The 24123-nt window shown below is 40.1% G+C and overlaps 1 protein-coding gene across 1 annotated transcript; it reads right to left on the bottom strand.

Annotated features, from left to right (window-relative positions):
- Positions 1-18650: 18650 nt before the first annotated feature.
- LOC308352627 (olfactory receptor-like protein OLF4) lies at positions 18651-19643 on the bottom strand (the record flags this gene model as incomplete). The annotated part of the gene is made up of 1 exon (XM_080818917.1): positions 18651-19643. The coding sequence occupies exon 1, from the start codon at positions 19632-19634 to the stop codon at positions 18651-18653; it is 984 nt and encodes a 327-aa protein (XP_080675043.1). The 5' UTR covers positions 19635-19643.
- Positions 19644-24123: the final 4480 nt, after the last annotated feature.

The raw sequence follows: 24123 nt of genomic DNA, 5'->3' as shown, positions 1-24123 counted from the left end.
CTTCTCCAAGGAAGACATACAAATGGCTACCAGACACATGAAAAAATGTTCATCATCACTAGCCATCAGGGAGATTCAAATCAAAACCACATTGAGATACCACCTTACACCAGTTAGAATGGCCAAAATTAGCAAGACAGGAAACAACGTGTGTTGGAGAGGATGTGGAGAAAGGGGAACCCTCTTCCACTGTTGGTGGGAATGCAAACTGGTGCAGCCACTTTGGAGAACAGTGTGGAGATTCCTCAGGAAATTAAAAATAGATCTTCCCTATGACCCTGCAATTGCACTGCTGGGTATTTACCCCAAAGATACAGATGGAGTGAAAAGAAGGGCCATCTGTACCCCAATGTTTATAGCAGCAATGGCCACGGTCACCAAACTGTGGAAAGAACCAAGATGCCCTTCAACGGATGAATGGATAAGGAAGATGTGGTCCATATACACTATGGAGTATTATGCCTCCATCAGAAAGGACGAATACCCAACTTTTGTAGCAACATGGAGAGGACTGGAAGAGATTATGCTGAGTGAAATAAGTCAAACAGAGAAAGTCAAGTGTCATATGGTTTCACTTATTGGTGGAGCATAACAAATAATATAGAGGACAAGGGTAGATGGAGAGGAGAAGGGAGTTGAGGGAAATTGGAAGGGGAGGTGAACCATGGGAGACTATGGACTCTGAAAAACAACCTGAGGGTTTTGAAGGGGCGGGGTGGGAGGGTGGGGGAACCAGGTGGTGGGTATTAGGGAGGGCACAGATTGCATGGAGCACTGGGTGTGGTGAAAAAACAATGAATACTGTTACGCTGAAAATAAATAAAAAATTTAATTAAAAAAATCATTAGTTTTTTTTTTTACATCATAGTGTTTTTAAAATTTTTTTATTTATTTAATTTCTTTACAGTGTAATAGAATTCATTGTTCATGCACCACAACCAGTGCTCCATGCAATATGTGTCCTCCCTAATACCCACCACCAGATTCACCCAACTTCCCACCCCCGGCCCCTTCAAAACCCTCAGTTTGTTTTTTCAGAATCCACAGTCTCTCATGGTTCATCTCCCCTTCCAATTTCCCTTGACTCCCTTCTCCTCTCCATCTCCCCATGTCCTCCGTGTTATTTGTTATGCTCCACAAATAAGTGAAACCATATGATAATTGACTCTCTCTGCTTGACTTATTTCACTCAGCATAATCTCTTCCAAGCCCGTCCATGCTGATACAAAAGGTGGGCATTCGGGAGACAAGATGGCGGGCACGTAGTAGGAGGCGCCATTTCAACCTGTACCCTAAAGTGAACTGATTACCTTCCAAAGAACTCTGATTGCCCATGAAATCAGCCTGAGATCAGAATTATACACGTCTGGATCTCTACAGGAGCAGAAGATGCCAGTGGGCAGGTAAAGTGGAATGGGAACCTAGGAGTGATATCAGAAGATAAACAAAAGGGGGAGGGAGCCACCAGAGGTGAACCATTGGAAAGTATTACCCCAGTAAGAGAGTGCCCTGTGTCTGGGGACCAGCATTAACTTGGAGTCTGGTTGAAAGCACTCAAAAAGAGCAAGGGCTCACGGGGGGAAATTGTGGGAATCGGGGCAGCTAGGGACAGGGGCTTAAGTCCCCGGACCCCGGACAGTCACCCCTGGCACTGAGCCAGTGAGAGTGTGGCAGAGAAACCAGGTCTCAGTCCCCGAGCCCCCAGCGCTCCTGAGAACACATGGGATCTGGCACCCATGAGGGGCTGGGATCCTCACCAGCAGGCAGAAGCACAGCCTTTTTGCACTCTCCACATGAGCGCCATGCTGTGTTATCAGAGCCTGAGATGCGCGTGCCCCACACCCTCCCCTAAGAGAGGTGTGCACAGGTGCCAGCCGGGTGCTCCTGGACCTGGAAAGACCAGGCACTCCCAGACCAGGCCAGCGGGAAAATATCAGTGTGCGATCGCTTCTTGGAACCTCTCTGGTGGTCCAGAGCTCCCCAGAGAGCTGCCGCTGTCGTGGTTTTGGGTACAAGCAGGAGTTCCTGTGTCCCCAGGGACCGCGACTCAGAACGTGCTCTGCCAGCGGCCAAGGGGGAACTTATGTGCTCTGCAACCCCCAGAGGGGAATAGACTGAGGCTTCTCTCTGAGAGGGAGGTCAGGGTGCAGTTTGCTTTCCTCTAAACCTCCAAAAACCATCAAAAGCTGTCAAGGCGAGAGGAAAAGAAAATGAACAAACAAACAAAAACCTCCAGAGAACAAAAGCCTGAAAAACCGGTTTCCTCAGAGCCCACCCCCTTGAGGGGGGCGGGAGGACTTAACTCAGGTAACATTGCTTGAAAACCCACGTGGCAGGCCATTCCCCCAGAAAACCAACCAGAAAAAAAAGAAAAAAAAAGACGAAAAGAGAACAACCACCACTACTTCATAGATACAACTTTTATTTTTAATTCGTTCCCACTATTCTGGTTCATTTTTTTTTAAATATAGATAACATTTTAACCTATTTACCATCACAGTGAGGTTTTCAGTACATCAAGATCCATAATAAGCTTTTAACCTGAACTTTTTGATACATATATCCATGTTTTTCTTTTGCTTTTCTACTTTTTAATTTTTTTAAATTTTAATTTGGTTTAGTTTATTCTTTTTTATATTTATTTTTTAATATTCATATAGAGCTAAACTTCAAGGTAATCCCCTTTCCCCAATCAATGCTACCCCTATAGGTAAACCAATCTTTAATCCCCCTTTATCTTAGGAAAGTTGAGTCCTTTAACAAAGATATCATAATACATCCAGGAAGAATCAAAATAAGCTTCCTCGCCCGCACTGAGAATTTATAACCACACTCCCAACTTTTTCTTCCACCAATGTTTCTATGTATTTGTGTTTGTCCTGATAGCATATAAATCATATACTTGGGGTTCTTTTTGACGAGGATTTTCCTTTTTTTTGCATACATATATATATATATTTTTTTCTCGGCATATACATTTATCAGTCTTTTTGTTTGTCTGTTTTTGTTTGTATACGTCATAAATCTTACCTTGGGGCCCATTTGGGCTGAGCCTTCTCTTTTATCTTCCCTTTTTTTTCTGGTCTCTCTCTCTCTTTTTTCTTGATCTTTTCTTTTCTCTCTCGTTTGGGTGGGGAATCCTGAGTGCTCAGAAGCATTCCAGGGTGCACCTTGACTGCACCACGGTCAATACATCCAGATACATCCATTCAGCCATCTCTCACCAAAATGACTAGGAGGAGGAATGCCCAACAGAAGAAAAATACAGAGGCTGGGCCTTCTGCAACCGAGCTAATGGCTATCAACATAGACAATATGTCAGATAGGGAATTCAGGCTAACAATTATCCAGGCAATAGCTAGGTTGGAGAAAGCCATGGATGACCAAATGGAATTGATTAGGGCAGAGCTGAAGGCCACCAGGGATGAGGATCACAATGCTCTCAATGAGTTCCCATCTAATCTAAATTCTCTAAAAGCTAGGGTAACTGAGACAGAAGATAGAATTAGTTATCTGGAGGACAGATAGAAAGAAAGGATCAGGAGGAAGCCTGGAACAAACAGCTTAGAAGCCACGAAAACAGAATTAGGGAAATAAATGATGCTGTGAATCGTTCCAACATCAGAATTATTGTAATCCCTGAAGGGGAGGAGAAAGAAAGAATTCTAGAAGATATAGTGGAACAAGTTCTCCATGAAAATATTCCCAATATCACAAATAGAACCAGTGTTCATGTACTAGAGGAAGAACGGTGTCCCCCCAAGATTATAGATTCTTGAAAGTCCTCGAGATACCTAATAGCAAGAATGAAGAATTATAATTGTATACAGGCCCTCTTGAAGGCAGCTAGGACAAAGAAGCTCTTTATGTACAGAGGAAAGCCCATCAGAATAATGTCAGACCAGTCCACAGAAACCTGGCAAGCCAGAAAACGCAGGCAAGATATATTCAGGGCACTAAATGAGAAAAATATGCAGCCAAGAATACTTTATCCAGCAAGACTGACATTCAAAATGGATGGAGAGATAAAGAGTTTCCAAGACTGGCAAGGCTTAAAAGACTATGCAACCACCAAGCCAACACTGCAGGAAATATTAAGGGGGTTCTATAAAAGAGGAAAAACCCTAAGAATAGCATTGAACAGATATATAGAGACAATATACAGAAAGAAAGACTTCAAGGTAACACGATGTCAATAAAAATGTATCTCTCAATAATCACTCTCAATGTGAATGGCCTAAATGCGCCCATAAAATGACACAGGGTTACAGATTGGATAAAACTACAGGACCCATCCATATGTTGTCTACAAGAGACCCGTTTTGAACCTAAGGATACACCTAGACTGAAACTGAAGGGATGGAGAAGCATCTTTCATGCCAATGGGCCTCAAAAGAAGGCCGGGGTAGCGATTCTCATATCAGATAAATTAGACTTTCAACTAAACACTGTAGTCAGAGATACATATGTAGAACACTACACAATTCTTAAAGGGACTATCCACCAAGAAGTTCTAACAATTGTAAATATCTATGCCCCCAATATGGGAGCAACCAATTACATAAGAAAACTATTAATCAAGATAAAGAGTCATATTGATATGAATGCATTAATAGTAGGAGATCTTAATACACCTCTCTCAGTGATAGACAGATCATCGAAGCAGAAAATTAATAAAGAAACAAGAGCATTGAATGACACATTGGACCAGATGGACCTCATAGATATATACAGAACATTCCACCCTAAAACAACAGAATACTCATTCGTCTCAAGTGCACATGGAACCTTCTCCAGATTAGACCACATACTGGGTCACAAATCAGGACTCAACCGATACCAAAAGACTGAGATGATTCCCTGAATAGTCTCAGATCACAATGCTTTGAAACTGGAGCTCAATCACAAGGAAAAGTTAAGAAGAAACTCAAACACATGGAAGCTAAAGACCACCTTGCTTAAGAATGCTTGGATCAACCAGGAGATCAAAGAAGAACTTAAACAATTCAAGGAAACCAATGAGAATAAGGACACTTCGGTCTAAAACCTATAGGATACAGCAATGGAGGTCCTAAGGGGGAAATACACAGCCATGTAAGCCTCCCTCAAAAAAGTTGAAAAATCCAGAATACACCAGCTGTCTCTACACCTTAAAGAACTGGAGAATCAACAACAAATCAAATCAACCCCACACGTAAGAAGGGAAATAATCAAGATGAGAGCAGAGATCAATGAGGTAGAAACCAGACATACAGTAGAACGTATCAATGAAATTAGAAGCTGGTTTTTGGAAAGAATCAATAAGATTGATAAACCACTGGCCACACTAATCCAAAAGAAAAGAGAGAAAGCTCAAATTAATAAAATTATGAATGAAAAGGGAGAGATCACAACTAACACCAAGGAAGTAGAAACAATCATCAGAAGTTATTAGCAACAGTTATATGACAATAAGCTAAGCAACCTAGATGAAATGGATGCATTCCTGGAAAACTATAAACTCCCAAAATTGAACCAGGAAGAAATTGACAACCTGAATAGACCGATATCTAGTAATGAGATTGAAGCAGTGATCAAAAACCTCCCAAAAAACAAGAGCCCAGGACCTGACGGATTCCCTGGGGAATTCTATCAAACTTTCAAAGTAGAAATAACACTTATTCTCCAGAAGCTGTTTCAAAAAATTGAAGCAGAAGGAAATCTTCCAGACACTTTATGAAGCCAGCATTACCCTGATCCCCAAACCAGGCAAAGACCCTACCAAAAAGGAGAATTTCAGACCAATATCCCTGATGAATATGGATGCTAAGATTCTCAACAAGATCCTAGCAAACAGGATCCAACAGCACATTAAAAAGATTATCCACCATGACCAGGTGGGATTCACCCCTGGGTTACAAGGATGGTTCCACATTCGCAAATCAATCAATGTGATAGAACAAATCAATAAGAGAAGAGAGAAGAACCACATGGTCCTCTCAATTGATGCAGAAAAAGCATTTGACAAAATTCAGCATCCGTTCCTGATTAAAACGCTTCAAAGTGTAGGGATAGAGGGAACATTCCTGAACTTCATCAAATCTATCTATGAACGACCCACAGCACATATCATCCTCAATGGGAAAAAGCTCGCACAGCCTTCCCGTTGAGATCAGGAACACGACAAGGATGCCCACTCTCACCACTCTTGTTCAACATAGTATTAGAAGTCCTAGCAACAGCAATCAGACAACAAAGAGAAATAAAAGGTACCCAAATTGGCAAGGAGGAGGTCAAACTCTCTCTCTTCGCAGATGACATGATTGTTATATGGAAAACCAAAAAGACTCCACCCCCAAACTACTAGAACTCACAATTCAGTAATGTGGCGGGATAGAAAGTCAATGTCCAGAAATCAGTGGCTTTCTTATACACTAACAATGAAAATAGAGAAAGGCAAATTAGAGAATCCATTGAATTTACTATAGCACCAAAAACCATAAGATACCTGGGAATAAACCTAACCTAAGAGGTTAAGGATCTATACTCGAGGAACTACAGAAAACTCATAAAAGAAATTGAAGACACAAAAAGATGGAAGACCATTCCATGCTCTTAGATTGGAAGAATAAACATTGTGAAAATGGCTATACTGCCTAGAGCAATCTATACTTTTAATGCCATTCTGATCAAAATTCCACCAGTATTTTTCAAAGAGCTGGAGCATATAATCCTAAAATTTGTGTGGAATCAGAAGAGACCCCGAATTGCTAAGGAAATGTTGAAAAACAAAAATAAAACTGGCGGCATCATGTTACCTGATCTCAAGCTTTACTACAAAGCTGTGATCACCAAGACAGCATGGTACTGGCATAAAAACAGACACATGGACCAGTGGAACAGAGTAGAGAGCCCAGATATGGACCCTCAACTCTATGGTCAAATAATCTTTGACAAAACAGGAAAAAATATCCAGTGGAAAAAAGACAGTCTCTTCAATAAATGGTGCTGGGAAAACTGGACAGCTATATGTAGAAGAATGAAACTCCACCATTCTCTTACACCGTACACAAAGATAAACTCGAAATGGATAAAAGACCTCAACGTGAGACAGGAATCCATCAGAATCCTCGAGGAGAACATAGGCAGTAACCTCTTTGATATCAGCCACAGCAACTTCTTTCAAGATATGTCTCCAAAGGCGAAGGAAACAAAAGCGAAAATGAACTTTTGGGACTTCCTCAAGATCAAAAGCTTCTGCACAGCAAAAGAAACAGTGAACAAAACAAAGAGGCAACCCACGGAATGGGAGAAGATATTTGCAAATGACAGTACAGACAAAAGGTTGATATCCAGAATCTATAAAGAACTCCTCAAACTCAACACACACAAAACAGACAATCATATTTAAAAATGGGCAGAAGATATGAACAGACACTTCTCCAATGAAGACGTACAAATGGCTATCAGACACATGAAAAAACGTTCATCAAAACTAGCCATAAGGGAGATGCAAATTAAAAGGACATTGAGATAGCACCTTACACCAGTTAGAATGGCCAAAATTAGGAAGAGAGGAAACAATGTGTGTTGGAGAGGATTTGGAGGAAGGGGAACCCTCTTCCACTGTTGGTGGGAATGCAAGCTTGTGCAGCCACTTTGGAGAACAGTGTGGAGATTCCTCAAGAACTTAAAAATAGAGCTTCCCTATGACTCTGCAATTGCACTCCTGGGTATTTACCCCAACGACACAGATGTAGTGAAAAGAAGGGCCATCTGTACCCCAATGTTTATAGCAGCAATGGCCACGGTCGCCAAACTGTGGAAAGAACCAAGATGCCCTTTAACGGATGAATGGATAAGGAAGATGTGGTCCATATACACTATGGAGTATTATGCCTCCATCAGAAAGGACGAATACCCAACTTTTGTAGCAACATGGACAGGACTGGAAGAGATTATGCTGAGTGAAATAAGTCAAGCAGAGAGAGTCAAGTATCATATGGTTTCACTTATTTGTGGAACATAACAAATAATATAGAGGACAAGGGTATATGGAGAAGAGAAGGGAGTTGAGGGAAATTGGAAGGGGAGGTGAACCATGAGAGACTATGGACTCTGAAAAACAACCTGAGGGTTTTGAAGGGGCGGGGTGGGAGGGTGGGGGAACCAGGTGGTGGGTATTGGGGAGGGCACAGATTGCATGGAGCACTGGGTGTGGTGAAAAATAACAATGAATAATGTTACGCTGAAAATAAATAAAAAATTTAATTAAAAAAACAATGAATACTGTTATGCTGAAAATAAATAAATTAAAAAATATATATATATAAAAGAAGTCATCGCAACAGCAAACAGACAACAATGAGAAATAAATGGTTTTCAAACAGGCAATGAAGAATCAAACTCTCTCTCTTCACAGATGACATGGTACTTTATATGGAAAACCAAAAAGTCTCAACCCGCAAGCTACTAGAACTTATACAGCAATTCAGTAACATGGCAGGTACAAAGTCAATGTACAGAAATCGGTTGCTTTCTTATTCACTAACAATGAAAATACAGAAAGGCAAATTAGAGAATCAGTTCCATTTACTATCGCACCAAGAACCATAAGACACCTTGGAATAAACCTAATCAAAGAGGTAAAGGATCTGTACTCGAGGAACTACAGAACACTCATGAAAGAAATCGAAGAAGACACAAAATGATAGAAGACCATTCCATGCTTATAGATTGGAAGAGTAAATATTGTTAAAATGGCTATACTGCCTAGAGCAATCTATACTTTTAATGCTATTCTGATCAAAATTCCACCGGTATTTTTCTTTTTCCTTTTTTCTTTTTTTTAAATAATTTTTTAAATTAAATTTTTTATTTATTTTCAGCGTAACAGTATTCATTGTTTTTTCACCACACCCAGTGCTCCATGCAATCTGTGCCCTCCCTAATACCCACCACCTGGTTCCCCTAACCTCCTACCCCCCGCCCCTTCAAAACGCTCAGGTTGTTTTTCAGAATACATAGTCTCTCATGGTTCACCTCCCCTTCCAATTTCCCTCAACTCCCTTCTCCTCTCCATCTACCCTTGACCTCTATATTATTTGTTATGTTCCACAAATAAGTGAAACCATATGATACTTGACTCTCTCTGCTTGACTTATTTCACTCAGCATAATCTCTTCCAGTCCTGTCCATGTTGCTGCAAAAGTTGGGTATTCGTCCTTTCTGATGGAGGCATAATACTCCATAGTGTATATGGACCACATCTTCCTTATCCATTCATCCGTTGAAGGGCATCTTGGTTCTTTCCACAGTTTGGCGACCGTGGCCATTGCTGCTATAAACATTGGGGTACAGATGGCCCTTCTTTTCACTCCATCTGTATCGTTGGGGTAAATACCCAGGAGTGCAATTGCAGGGTCATAGGGAAGATCTATTTTTAACTTCTTGAGCAATCTCCACACTGTTCTCCAAAGTGGCTGCACAAGCTTGCATTCCCACCAACAGTGGAAGAGGATTCCCCTTTCTCCACATCCTCTCCAACACATGTTGTTTCTTGTCTTGCTAATTTTGGCCATTCTAACTGGTGTAAGGTGGTATCTCAATGTGGTTTTGATTTGAATCTCCCTGATGGCTAGTGATGATGAACATTTTTTCATGTGTCTGATAGCCATTTGTATGTCTTCATTGGAGAAGTGTCTGTTCATATCTTCTGCCCATTTTTAAATATGATTGTCTGTTTTGTGTGTGTTGAGTTTGAGGAGTTCTTTATAGATTCTGGATATCAACCTTTTGTCTGTACTGTCATTTGCAAATATCTTCTCCCATTCCGTGGGTTGCCTCTTTGTTTTGTTCACTGTTTCTTTTGCTGTGCAGAAGCTTTTGATCTTGAGGAAGTCCCAAAAGTTCATTTTCGCTTTTGTTTCCTTCGCCTTTGGAGACATATCTTGAAAGAAGTTGCTGTGGCTGATATCAAAGAGGTTACTGCCTATGTTCTCCTCGAGGATTCTGATGGATTCCTGTCTCACATTGAGGTCTTTTATCCATTTCGAGTTTATCTTTGTGTACGGTGTAAGAGAATGGTCAAGTTTCATTCTTCTACATATAGCTGTCCAGTTTTCCCAGCACCATTTATTGAAGACACTGTCTTTTTTCCACTGGATATTTTTTCCTGTTTTGTCGAAGATTATTTGACCATAGAGCTGAGGGTCCATATCTGGGCTCTCTACTCTGTTCCACTGGTCCATGTGTCTGTTTTTATGCCAGTACCATGCTGTCTTGGTGATCACAGCTTTGTAGTAAAGCTTGAGATCAGGTAACATGATGCCGCCAGTTTTATTTTTGTTTTTCAACATTTCCTTAGCAATTCGGGGTCTCTTCTGATTCCACACAAATTTTAGGATTATATGCTCCAGCTCTTTGAAAAATACTGGTGGAATTTTGATTGGAATGGCATTAAAAATATAGATTGCTCTGGGCAGTATAGACATTTTAACGATGTTTATTCTTCTGATCCAAAAGCATGGAATGGTCTTCCATCTTCTTGTGTCTTCTTCAATTTCTTTTAGGAGTGTTCTGTAGTTCCTCGAGTACAGATCTTTAACCTCTTAGGTTAGGTTTATTCCCAGGTATCTTATGGTTCTTGGTGCTATAGTAAATGGAATCGATTCTCTAATGTCCCTTTCTGTATTTTCATTGTTAGTGTATAAGAAAGCCACTGATTTCTGGACATTGACTTTCTATCCCGCCACATTACTGTATTGCTGTATGAGTTCTAGTAGCTTGGGGGTGGAGTCTTTTTGGTTTTCCATATAACAATCATGTCATCTGCAAAGAGAGAGAGTTTGACCTCCTCCTTGCCAATTTGGGTACCTTTTATTTCTCTTTGTTGTCTGATTGTTGTTGCTAGGACTTCTAATACTATGTTGAACAAGAGTGGTGAGAGTGGGCATCCTTGTCGTGTTCCTGATCTCAATGGGAAGGCTGTGCGAGCCTTTTCTCATTGAGGATGATATTTGCTGTGGGTCTTTCATAGATAGATTTGATGAAGTTCAGGAATGTTCCCTCTATCCCTACACTTTGAAGCATTTTAATCAGGAACGGATGCTGAATTTTGTCAAATGCTTTTTCTGCATCAATTGAGAGGACCATGTGGTTCTTCTCTCTTCTCTTATTGATTTGTTCTATCACATTGATTGATTTGCGAATGTGGAACCATCCTTGTAACCCAGGGATGAATCCCACCTGGTCATGGTGGATAATCTTTTTAATGTGCTGTTGGATCCTGTTTGCTAGGATCTTGTTGAGAATCTTAGCATCCATATTCATCAGGGATATTGGTCTGAAATTCTCCTTTTTGGTAGGGTCTTTGCCTGGTTTGGGGATCAGGGTAATGCTGGCTTCATAAAAAGAGTCTGGAAGTTTTCCTTCTGCTTCAATTTTTTGAAACAGCTTCTGGAGAATAGGTGTTATTTCTACTTTGAAAGTTTGATAGAATTCCCCTGGGAATCCGTCGGGTCCTGGGCTCTTTTTTTGGGGAGGTTTTTGATCACTGCTTCAATCTCGTTACTAGATATCAGTCTATTCAGGTTGTCCATTTCTTCCTGGTTCAATTTTGGGAGTTTATAGTTTTCCAGGAATGCATCCATTTCATCTAGGTTGCTTAGCTTATTGTCATATAACTGTTGATAATAACTTCTGATGATTGTTTCTACTTCCTTGGTGTTAGTTGTGATCTCTCCCTTTTCATTCATAATTTTATTATTTTGGGCTTTGTCTCTTTTCTTTTGGATTAGTGTGGCCAATGGTTTATCGATCTTATTGATTCTTTCAAAAAACCAGCTTCTAGTTTCATTGATACCTTCTACTGTATCTCTGGTTTCTACCTCATTGATCTCTGCTCTCATCTTGATTATTTCCCTTCTTACGTGTGGAGTTGGTTTGATTTGTTGTTGATTCTCCAGTTCTTTAAGGTGTAGAGACAGCTGGTGTATTCTGTTTTTTTCCATTTTTTTGAGAGAGGCTTGGATGGCTATGTATTTCCCCCTTAGGACCGCCTTTGCTGTATCCCATAGGTTTTGGATTGAAGTGTCTTCATTCTCATTCGTTTCCATGATTTGTTGAAGTTCTTCTTTGATCTCCTGGTTGGTCCAAGCATTCTTAAGCAAGGTGGTCCTTAGCTTCCAGGTGTTTGAGTTCCTTCTGAACTTTTTTTTGTGATTGAGCTCCAGTTTCAAAGCATTGTGATCTGAGAATATGCAGGGAATAATCTCAGTCTTTTGGTATCGGTTGAGCCCTGATTTGTGACCCAGTATGTGGTCTATTCTGGAGAAGGTTCCATGTGCACTTGAGAAGAATGAATATTCTGTTGTTTTAGGGTGGAATGTTCTGTATATATCTATGAGGTCCATCTAGTCCAATGTGTCATTCAATGCTCTTATTTCTTTATGGATTTTCTGCTTCAATGATCTGTCTATTTCTGAGAGAGGCGTGTTAAGATCTCCTACTATTAATGTATTCATATCAATATGACTCTTTATCTTGATTAATAGTTTTCTTATGTAATTGGCTGCTCCCATATTGGGGGCGTAGATATTTACAATTGTTAGATCATCTTGGTGGATAGTCCCTTTAAGGATTATGTAGTGTCCTTCTGTATCTCTGACTACCGTCTTTAGTTTAAAATCTAATTTATCTGATATGAGAATCGCTACCCCGGCCTTCTCCTTTTTTTTTTAATTAAATTTTTTATTTATTTTCAGCATAACAGTATTCATTGTTTTTTCACCACACCGAGTTCTCCATGCAATCTGTGTCCTCCCCAATACCCACCACCTGGTTCCCCCACCGTCCCACCCCCCTGCCCCTTCAAAACCCTCAGGTTGTTTTTCAGAGTCCATAGTCTCTCATGGTTCACCTCCCCTTCCAATTTCCCTCAACTCCTTTCTCCTCTCCATCTACCCTTGTCCTCTATATTATTTGTTATGCTCCACAAATAAGTGAAACCATATGATACTTGACTCTCTCTGTTTGACTTATTTCACTCAGCATAATCTCTTCCTGTCCTGTCCATGTTGCTACAAAAGTTGGGTATTCGCTACCCCGGCCTTCTTTTGAGGCCCATTGGCATGAAAGATGCTTCTCCATCCCTTCACTTTCAGTCTGGGTGTATCTTTAGGTTCAAAATGGGTCTCTTGTAGACAACATATGGATGGGTCCTGTCGTTTTATGCAATCTGCAACCCTGTGTCGTTTTATGGGCGCATTTACGCCATTCACATTGAGAGTGATTATCGAGAGATACCTTTTTTTGACATTGTGTTATTTTTGACGTCTTTCTTTCTGTCGATTGTCTCTATATTTCTGTTCAATGCTATTCTTGGGGTTTTTCCTCTTTTATAGAACCCCCCTTAATATTTCCTGCAGTGTCGGCTTGGTGGTTGCATAGTCTTTTAAGCCTTGCCGGTCTTGGAAACTCTTTATCTCTCCATCCATTTTGAATGTCAGTCTTGCTGGATAAAGTATTCTTGGCTGCATGTTCTTCTCATTTAGTGCCCTGAATATATCTTGCCAGCCCTTTCTGGCTTGCCAGGTCTCTGTGGACAGGTCTGACGTTATTCTGATGGGCTTTCCTCTGTATGTAAGGAGCTTCTTTGTCCTAGCGGCTTTCAAGAGATTGTATCTATAATTATGGTTCCTCAATTTTACTATGAGGTGCCTGGTTTTTTTTTTTTTTTTTGAATTTATAATCTTGGGGGGAGACCTTTCTGCTTCTAGTACATGAACACTGGTTCTATTTGTGAGATTGGGAAAATTTTCATGACGAACTTGTTCCACTATATCTTCTAGACTTCTTTCTTTCTCCTCCCCTTCAGGGATTCCAATAATTCTGACGTTGGAACGTTTCATGGCATCATTTATTTCCCTGATTCTGTTTTCGTGGCTTCTAAGCTGTTTGTTCCAGGCTTCCTCCTGATCCTTTCTCTCTATCTGTTCGTCCTCCAGATCACTAATTCTATCTTCTGCCTCAGTTACCCTAGCTTTTAGAGAATTTAGATGAGATTGGAACTCATTGAGAGCATTGTGAACCTCATCCCTGGTGGCCTTCAGCTCTGCCCTAACATTATGAACATCATTCCTGGTTGCTTTCAATTCTGCCTTAATTAATTCCGTTTGGTCATCCATGGCTTTCTCCAACCTAGCTATTGCCTGGATAATTGTTAGCCTGAATTCTCTTTCCGACATATTGTCTACGTTGATAGCCGTTAGCTCTGTTGCGGAAGGCCCAACCTCTGTATTTTTCTTCTGTTGGGGATTCTTCCTCCTAGTCATTTTGGTGAGAGATGACTGGACAGATGTAGCTGGATGTGTCGACCGTGGTGCTGTCAAGATGCACCCTGGAACGCTTCTGAGCACTCAGGATTCCCCACCCAAATGGGAGAAAAAAGAAAAGAGAAAGAATAAAGAGAGAGAGAGAGACAGGAAAAAAAGGGAAGATAAAAGAGAAGGTTCAGCCCAAATGGGCCCCAGGGTAAGATTTATGACGTATACAAACAAAAACAGACAAACAAAAAGACTGATAAAAGTATATGATGAGAGAAAAAAATATATATATAAGCAAAAAAAGTAAGAACCTCGTCAAAAAGAACCCCAAGTATAATATTTATATACTATCAGGACAAAAATGAATACACAGACACACTGGCAGAAGAAAAAGATGGGAGCATGGTTATAGATTCTCAGTGTGGGCGAGGAAGGTTATTTTGATTCTTCCTGGATGTATCTTGATATCTTTGTTAAAGGACTCAACTTTCCTAAGATAAAGGGGGAATAAAAATTGGTTCACCTAAAGGGGCAGCATTGATTGGAGAAAGGGGGTTACCTTGAAGTTTAACTCTATATGAATATTAGAAAATAAAAATAAAAGAGGAATAAACTGGACTAAACTAAACTAAAATTAAAAAAAAATTAAAAAGTTAAAAAAGGAAAAGAAAAACACATGTGTATGTATCAAAAAATTCAGGTTAGAAGTTTATTATGGAATTTGATGTACTGGACATCTCACTGTAATTGTAAATAGGTTAAAAATTTATCTATATAAAAAAAGAAAAAAAAATGAACCAGAATAGTTGGAATGAGTTTAAAGTAAAAGTTGTATCTATGAAGTAGTGGTAGTTGTTCTCTTGTAGTCTTTTTTTTTTTCTTTCCTGATTTGTTTTCTGGGGGAGGGGGCTGCCACGTGGGTTTTCAGTCAATGATGTTCCCTGAGTTAAGTCCTCCAGCCCCCCTCAAGGGGGTGGTCTCTGAGGAAAACAGTTTTTTCAGGCTTTTGTTCTCTGGAGGTTTTTATGTTTGTTCACTTCTTTTCTCTCTCCTTGACAGCTTTTGATGGTTTTTGGAGGTTTAGAGGAAAGCAAACTGCACCCCGACCTCCCTCTCAGAGAGAAGCCTCACTCTGCTCCCCTGCAGGTGCTGCAGCTTCCTGGCCGCTGGCAGGCAGGTTCTGAGTCGCGGTCCCAGGGGACGCAGGATCTCCTGCTTGTATGCAAAACCATGGCAGCGGTGGCTGGCTGGGCGGCTCCAGACTGCCAGAGAGGTTCCAAGCAGTGATCGCACACTGAGATTTTCCCGTTGGCTGGGGCTGGGAGTGCCTGGTCTTTCCAGGTCTAAGGGTGCAGGGCTTGTGCCCACCTCTCCCAGGGGAGGTTGTCGGGTGCAGGCGTCTCCAGCTCTAGGACAGCGCGGGTCCCAGAACACCAGGCTGGGCGTTCGTGCACCTCTCTCAGGGGAGGGTGAGGCGCGCGCCCGTATCTTAGGCAAGGTGCACTTTCTGCTGTCTGGTGTGGCTCCCAGCCCCTCACGGGAGCCGGACTCCACTCGTTCTCGGGGGCACGCTGTCGGTTCAGGGACCAAGACCTGGTTTCTCCGCCGCACTCTCTGGCTCAGCGCCAGGGGAGGCTGTCCTGGGTCTGGGGACTTAAGCCCCTGTCCCTAGCCACCCCGATTCCCACAATTTCCCCCCGCGATCCTTTGCTCTTTTGAGTGCTTTCAACCAGACTCCAAGTTAATGCTGGTCCCCAGATGCAGGGCACTCTCGTATTGGGGTATTATTTTCCAATGGGTCGCCTCTGGTGGCTCCCTCCCCCTTTTGTTTATCTTCCGATATCAGTCCGACGTTCCCACTCCACTTTACCTGCCCACTGGCATCTTCTGCCCCCTGTAGAGATCCAGACGTGTATAATTCTGATCTCAGGCTGATTTCATGGGTGATCAGAGTTCTTCGGTAGGTAATCAGCTCACTTAGGGTACAGGTTGAAAAGGCGCCTCCTCCTACTTCCCCGCCATCTTTTCTCCAATCTTGAACATTCTTTGACCCAACAAAGGATTTCCACACATTTCATCTTTCCTCACAGCATCACTGAAGTTATATTTATGATTCTACATTTCCTTCAGAAGGAAACGAAAGCTGAAGGGTTTCTCCCTAACATTTGCATAAATAAACAGAACTTACCATGGGCCCTCTGGAGTTTTATGGAAATGGAACCAGGCAGTGTGTACCCATATTTTCTGATGACTCAAGTCTTTAAGTTGTATACTTTAAGTATGTACAGTATATCACATGTAGCTGTGTTCCAATTAAATAAATAGAATATTTATTTATAATAAATATTTATTATAGTTAATTAATTAAATTTAAATTGAATATAATATTAAATTAAATGAAATTAATTAACTATAATAAATATTTATAATAAAATAAATAGAATTTTAAAATTCTATTGAATTTTATAGCATGATTTAGGGTCAGATCTGGAGCACCGTTAGCTGAGTCATACATAAAGTGGTGGGAGAGCTCTCTTCCAATTGTGGAAAACCAAATGTTCACATGTGGATATTAAAATAATGGAATTAAATTAAGACAATTCATGTTTGATAAGATCATTTTTGTACACTGGAATATTAGCCTACATATATCAAAGGAGTAAAATGACATAAATTGTTTCAAGACAAAAGAACACTACAGCCATATACCTCACAAATGAGCCTCAGAAACACAATGTAGAGATTTTCTTATGACTTAGGACTCACAAAGAGCTCTGCTGAAATCAGGACAACTACCTATAATACAATCCCTTCAATAATAAAGACATTATACTAATCCATTTTATTTTAGGATGCTTTCTATGCAGCAATAGCTAACTGGTACAGTAATCAAATCAGGCAGAAAAGACAGCATTTGTAATAATCTGATCCTTTTATTCTAGGCATTCATTCTGATAATTGAAGGTAGCCTACATGACTACTCTTTTCGTGAATTTCATTTCATGTGACTGTATAAAAAATGACTCCATTGGATGTGCCTGGGTGGCTCAGAGAGTTAAGCACCTGCCTTCGGCTAAAGTCATGATATCCAGATCCTGGGATCAAGCCCCACATTAGGCTCCCCATTCAATGGGAAGTCTACTTCTCCCTCTCCTTCTGCCTTTCCCTCTTCTTGTGCTCTTATCTCTCTCAAATGAATAAATAAAATCTTTTAAAAAATGACTCCATTGAGACACTTTTGCAGTAATATGGAAGGGTGGAAAGGACATGTATGTGTGTCCATAACCTGTGACTCTGAATCACATAGCTGGACAGGATACCAAGCTTGCTGGTGAGTCATCCTGTGATTATAAAGATCATACATAGTGGATGATACTGATACAGTTCATTCATTACCCCTTTAATGGTTATGGAAAAATTTCAAAGAGTGGGAGATATTTCATTTTGAGAAATGGAAGGAATCATATTTGTATGTAGCACTGGAAATTTTCAATCAGAAATGAGAATAATTTAATTAAACTACAAATATGTCTTCAGTCTTTCATCTTAGCGAAAAGATACCTTACAAACGGACCCTGATATTCCATAATTCAGTGAGAAGATGGAGTACCTGAGAAAGAAATATTTTGCATAGAAACAAATATATGATTTAATATCTTGCTTCATCATCCTTAAAATCAAGTGAGAGTCTAAGACCATATTATGTCAATCAGTATTTTCCATATTTGTCTTTCTGTGTAGATTCCCCTTGGAGACATGTATTCTATTGTTATTTCTTCAACCAGAGACTATGGCAGGCGTGGTGGATACAAGCTGTGTAACAACAGGATCCTAATATGTAGAAAAATCTCCACGATCAGCTACAACCACCACTATGTCAAAGTCTGCATTCTCAGGAAGAGCAGTTAAGGTAGAGATGTGCAAAGGAATGATGTTCACGAAAGTGAAGCCAAGCAGTTTCAGATTTTTCTCTGTTATAATCTTACATAAATAACTGTGGAGGCCAAGAGTAGATTTCCCATAGGAGTAGTATGTCAAACAAAATAAATAATACTCACTATGATGTATTTTATTTAAGAAGAAATTACCTGAACACATCCATATAGTCCTTTGAATAAGTGAGAATTTCCAAATATTTCAAATCCAAAGTTAGGATTACCATTGAAAGTAAGAAAATGACAAAGGAAAATCTCTTGGATATCAGAGATACCACAAAACTTAATAAAGTAAGTTACTTAAATTATAGAGGTGGCAAAATAAAAAAAAAAAGAAATTCCCAGAAAAAAAGAGAAAGCATGTTCCATTTCCAGAATCTGATTTTTAAAAAATGTCAACACTTGGCTCAGGCTATGTGCTTGGTGATTCTGCACACTTTTTCGTACCCAGGACAATTGGTCCTTTTAGACCTGCCCTCCCAGAGAATCTCATCAGAGCCTCCTTTATGTCTTTGTTCCTCAGGCTGTAGATGAAGGGGTTCAGCATGGGCATGGCCACAGTGTACATGACTGAGGCTACTACACTTGAGTGGGATCCCTGGTTAGCAGCAGAGCTAAGGTATACTCCTAGGCTTGTACAATAAAATAAAGAGACAACTGAGAGGTGAGATGCACAGGTGGAAAATGCTTTATACTTGCCCTGAGCTGATGAGATCCCATATATGGAGGAAATTATCTTATAGTAAGAGTAAAGGATCCCAGCAAAGGGAATAACAGCCAGCAACATAACTGCAAAATACATAACCATGTTATTGAGAAAGGTGTCAGAACATGCAAGTTGTATCATCTGTTTGAGTTCACAGAAAAAGTGGGGGATTTTTAAGACTCCACAGAAGGACAGCTGCAACACCATTGAGGTTTGTAACATGGAATGCAAGACACTCAGGAACCAGGACACCAGAGCCAGCAGTCCACAGAGCCAGGAGTTCATGATGCTCATGTAGTTTAGTGGATGACAGATGGCCACAAAGCGGTCATAAGCCATCACAGTCAAGAGAAAGTTGTCTAATCCTACAAAGAGAGTGAAAAAATACATCTGGCTGAGGCAGCCTTCATAAGTGATCACTTTGTTCTGAGTCTGGATGTTCCACAGCATCTTGGGGATGGTGGTGGAGGTGAAACAGATGTCAGAGAAGGACAGGTTGGAGAGGAAGAAGTACATGGGTGTGTGGAGGTGGGAGTCAGAGTTGACAGCCAGAATGATGAGCAGGTTTCCAAACACAGTGATCAGGTACATGAAGAGGAAAAGCCCAAAAATGAGGGGCTGCAGTTCTGGTTCCTCTGATAATCCCAAAAGAAGAAACTCTGAAATTCCTGTGTAGTTTCCTGGATCCATGTGGTGGAGGTGACTACCATCACAGGGGAAAATAAAAGGACAAATTTTCACACAAATGCACTTTTCTCAGATTCTGGAAATGCTACAATGTATATTTTCCAGTCAAGAATCTAATTTCAATATTTTTAATGGATCCGGTTCCTTTGAGGGGATCCCCATGTCCTCTCTGATTAGCAATTTCCATCCCAACAACATATATATCCCCAAAATATCAGTTATTGTACAGTTTGAATAAGAAGTTATTTTATGCATTCTGGAATTTATAGAGTGTTGACCCTTTTTGGAAATTCTTAGTGATAAAGTAGAGGGTGCTGAAGAGCAAAAGTTCCTACAATTCAATGATGGTAATAGAATAGAAGCAGGTATAAAGATTAAATAATCCCAAGATGGGGACGGATTCTATGAAGAAGCAGAAACAGCTTAAAAGAGAGAGTGGGTGGGGTGTTAGGTTGTGTGTTCAGTCAAGATTGGATAAGAAGGTATCATTTGAACAAAGACCTCAAGGAAGAGAGGGTGAAAGACAGGAAGTGTTCCTGGCAGAACGAACAGCTGGTGCAAAGCCCGTGAGGATGTCCTCTGTCAGAAAATCAAGGCTCAGAAGGAAGCCAGTGTGTTGAGGGGAATGAACAAGAAGGAGAGTGATGAGAAGTGGTGGCAGTGAATTTCTTAGAACCATGTGGCTTCACAGCTGCTTAAAGTTCAAGACACAGGGAGTTCTTTGTCTGCACTATGTACCTCTTGCACTTTATGAATCTCATTTAAATAGGGTCCAGTCAATTGAACATTCCTCCTTAGTATCATCTGTTGGTTGAATTTGGGCTGTGTATTATAAGGGTAATCTTGAAATAGAGGGGCCTAAGGAAGACACTTATTGCATGGAGCACTGGGTGTGGTGCATAAACAATGAATCTTGGAACACTGAAAAAAAAGAAATAGAGGTGCCTGTGTATCCCTGCTCTGAGGACTGCTCTCACCCATCAATGTGCATGCTCACACAGACACACAGACACACAGACACACAGACACAGACACACACACACAAAGAGTCATATACACAAAACACAGCATACCATGTCCTTTGGAGTGTGTTACTCTATGTCCTTCTCACCTACCCCCAGCCTGCTCAATGCACTATTTAGGACATGAATGCATACACATCACATTACCTTTCCTATAAGAAATGTAAAAATAGCACTCAGAAATCCCTATTGGTAGCTTCCCAAAGATAAATCTTGTGGTTCCACTTTGCAATGGCCATTTTCTAACCTGTGTGTAAGGAAACACAAACAGTTGTATTCAATAAGAGAAGAGAGAGAGAGAGAGAGAGAGAGAGGGGAGAGAGAGAGAGGGAGAGGGAGACATGAGACGTTCATAAAGAGTAAAATGATCTAATAAGCTTAGTTGTCCTGAGAGACTGAGGAATGAAAGCTTCCTTGGTGCTGGTGGCACGCAATCCTGGTTTTATCCCATTTGTACCCAGAAAAATTAATAAAAGAGCAAAAATAAATTGTCCAAAAGACAAAAGTAGTGACATCTTTATGATGTAAAACACCTTACAGATTGAACATCACAAGAAAAAAAGAGTAAAGAGAATAAACCAACACTTCACAAAATTTGGTGTTTTTATTACCAGAAAGCAGACAACTTGTTTTCCTATGCCTATTCCATGATTATTTGATGAGTTGGTTTTTGTTTGGTCCAATAGAGCATGAGGAGAGCCCTTTTATTACTTTCCTTAAATGACACCATTTGTTGTTATTGTTGTTTATTTGTCATTATTAGCCTTTGGGTTTTTGTCATTTTCTTGACAATTCCAATGAGCACAACTACTCATGGTTCTGTTCCTTGTCCACCATGCAAAGGCCTCCCCAGACTCTGAAATCCTACATGCACCTTGACAATCTATTCTCTTATTGTGAATACTCTTCATGTGACTTACTGAAGAACATTATCTTGGACTCACATTCATCTCACTGTGCTTTTGTCTGTTCTGATGTAAGGATCAAAGGAACAGGGACTTCATCTGTACTGCTCATCTTTTTCTTTATGGGTGTGAATGTATATGCACTTATATAGAAACAAATTCAAGAAAATCAGACATTATGAAATGTAAAGAATGTCAGAGGAGATAAAACCAGGTTAAAGAGAGCAGTTTCAGTACAACTGTATTGAATAACACTGAAGGGAGTTTAGAGAAATAACTGAAACTGTATCTACAGAAGCAGTAATTACACAAAATCAACATGGACAAATAATAAAATTCCCCAAGATCTTGAAATGAAAGTGTATAATATGTAAAGTTCTATGGAAAGAGCCAAGATGGCCTTCAGCAGATGAATGGATAAAGAATATATAGTCCATATATACAATGGAATATTATGCCTCCATCAGAAAGGATGAATACTCAACTTTTATATCAACATGGATGGGATTGGAGGAGATTATGCTGAGTGAAATAAGTCTAAAAGAGAGAGTCAATTATCATATGGTTTCACTTACTTGTGGACCATAAGGAATAACATGGAGGACATTAGGAGAAGGAGAGGAAAAGTGAATTGGGGGAAGTTGGAGGGGGAGACGAAGCCCGAGAGACTGTGGACTCTGAGAAACAAACTGAAGGTATTGGAAAGGAGGGGGTGAGGAGATGGGTGAGCCTGGTGGTGGGTATTAAGGAGGGCACGTATTGCATGCAGCAGTGGGCATGGTGCATAAACAATGAATCTTGAAACACTGAAAAAATAAAATAAAACATATAAAAAAAGAAATTTCTGGCACGAAGAAGATGCTCCTTTAGTATGCCTCATTATATAATTAGGTCTCATTATATGTGGATATTTACTTTTATTTACTGATTTTTTTACTCTTTAAAAATATATTTTCTTTTTTAATTTAAATTCGATTAGCCAACATATGGCACATCATACTTTTTGATATAATATTCAATGATTCATTAGGTGCATATAACACCCAGTGCTCATCACATCATGTGCCCTCCTTAATGCCCATCACCTGGTTACCCCATCTCCCCACACACTTCCCCTTCTTCAACCCTCATTTTGTTTCCTGGAGTCAAATCTCATATGGTTTGTCTCCCTCTCTGATTTCTTCCCCTTTAGTTTTCCTCCCTTCCCCTGCTGTCCTCTGTAGTATTCCCTATGTCCCACACATGAGTGAAAACATATGATAATGGTCTTTCTCTGACTGACTTATTTCACTTAGCATAATACCCTCTAGCTCTATCCATGTCAATGTTATTGATATATATTTATCTTTTCTGATGGCTTAGTAATATTCCATTGTATAGATGAACATCTTTATCCAATTATCTGTTGAAGGGCATCTTGGCTTTTTCCACAGTTTTTTTTTTAAGATTTTATTTATTTGACACACACACACACACACACACACACAGAAAGAATAAGCAGGCAGAGTGACAGGCAGAGGGAGGGAGAAGCCAGCTGCCCGCTAAGCAAGGAGCCTGATGTGGGACTCAATCCCAGGACCCTGGGATCATGACCTGAGCTGAAGACAGTCACTTAGCTGACTGAGCCACCCAGGCTCCTCTTTTTCCATGGTTTAACTATTGTGGACATTGCTGCTATGAACATTGGTGTATTAGTTCCCCTTCTTTTCACTACATCTGTATCTTTGGGGTCAATACCTGATACCGCAATTACTGGGTCATAGGGTAGTTCTATTTTTAACATCTGGAGGAACCTCCATACTGCTTTTCAGATTCCCTGTACCAACTTGCATTTGCAATCATGGTGTATATATGGATATTTAACATATGACAAATTTGCATTTCAATTTAATTGGAAAAGATTGAATTGTTGATGGAAGTTGGCACAAATTTTTTTCCATGTGGAAGGGAGTGAAGAGGTTCCTTATCTCACATATCTCACAAAAATCAAAAGGAATAAACTCTCAGTTTAGGAGTAACCATTCCATTTTAGATACACATCTAGAAACCCACATTTAAAACCCAGTGGTGGGCCAGCCACCATAATTAAGGCTGCAACCTTAGAAGTAAGATGATAGATATATTTTACTAAAGAAAATTTAAAACTATTTTATGGTAAAAAATATCTAACTAAAAGTCATTAGAGAAATTGATTCACAACAATTATTTGGGATGCCGATAACTACAGACAAATAAGCACATACCATGTGAACATATCATAGTAATAGTAGGCTAATAGACATGGTGATCAAATATAGGAATCTTCACTTGAGCTCACTAATAGTTTAAAAATTCAGCAAGAAATTTCTATCACACTCATTACTCTGGGAAAACACTCAAAGGGCTGTCACATTGATTGGGGTTGGAACTTTTAACAAATGGCAAAGGGATACTTTCTAATTTTGCTGTCAGAATTGTGAAGTGTTACAATATCTTGGTGTGGCTCTGAAGACAGTTGCAAATATTAAAAATATAGATGCTCTTTGGGGAGACTGGCTGGCTCAGTAGATTATGGGGCTCTTGAGC

Source organism: Martes martes (assembly GCF_963455335.1).
Source record: "Martes martes genome assembly, chromosome: 1".
NCBI lineage: Eukaryota > Metazoa > Chordata > Mammalia > Carnivora > Mustelidae > Martes > Martes martes.
The sequence above is the reverse complement of the archived record's forward strand: the minus strand, read 5'-3'. Positions and strand labels throughout refer to the sequence as shown.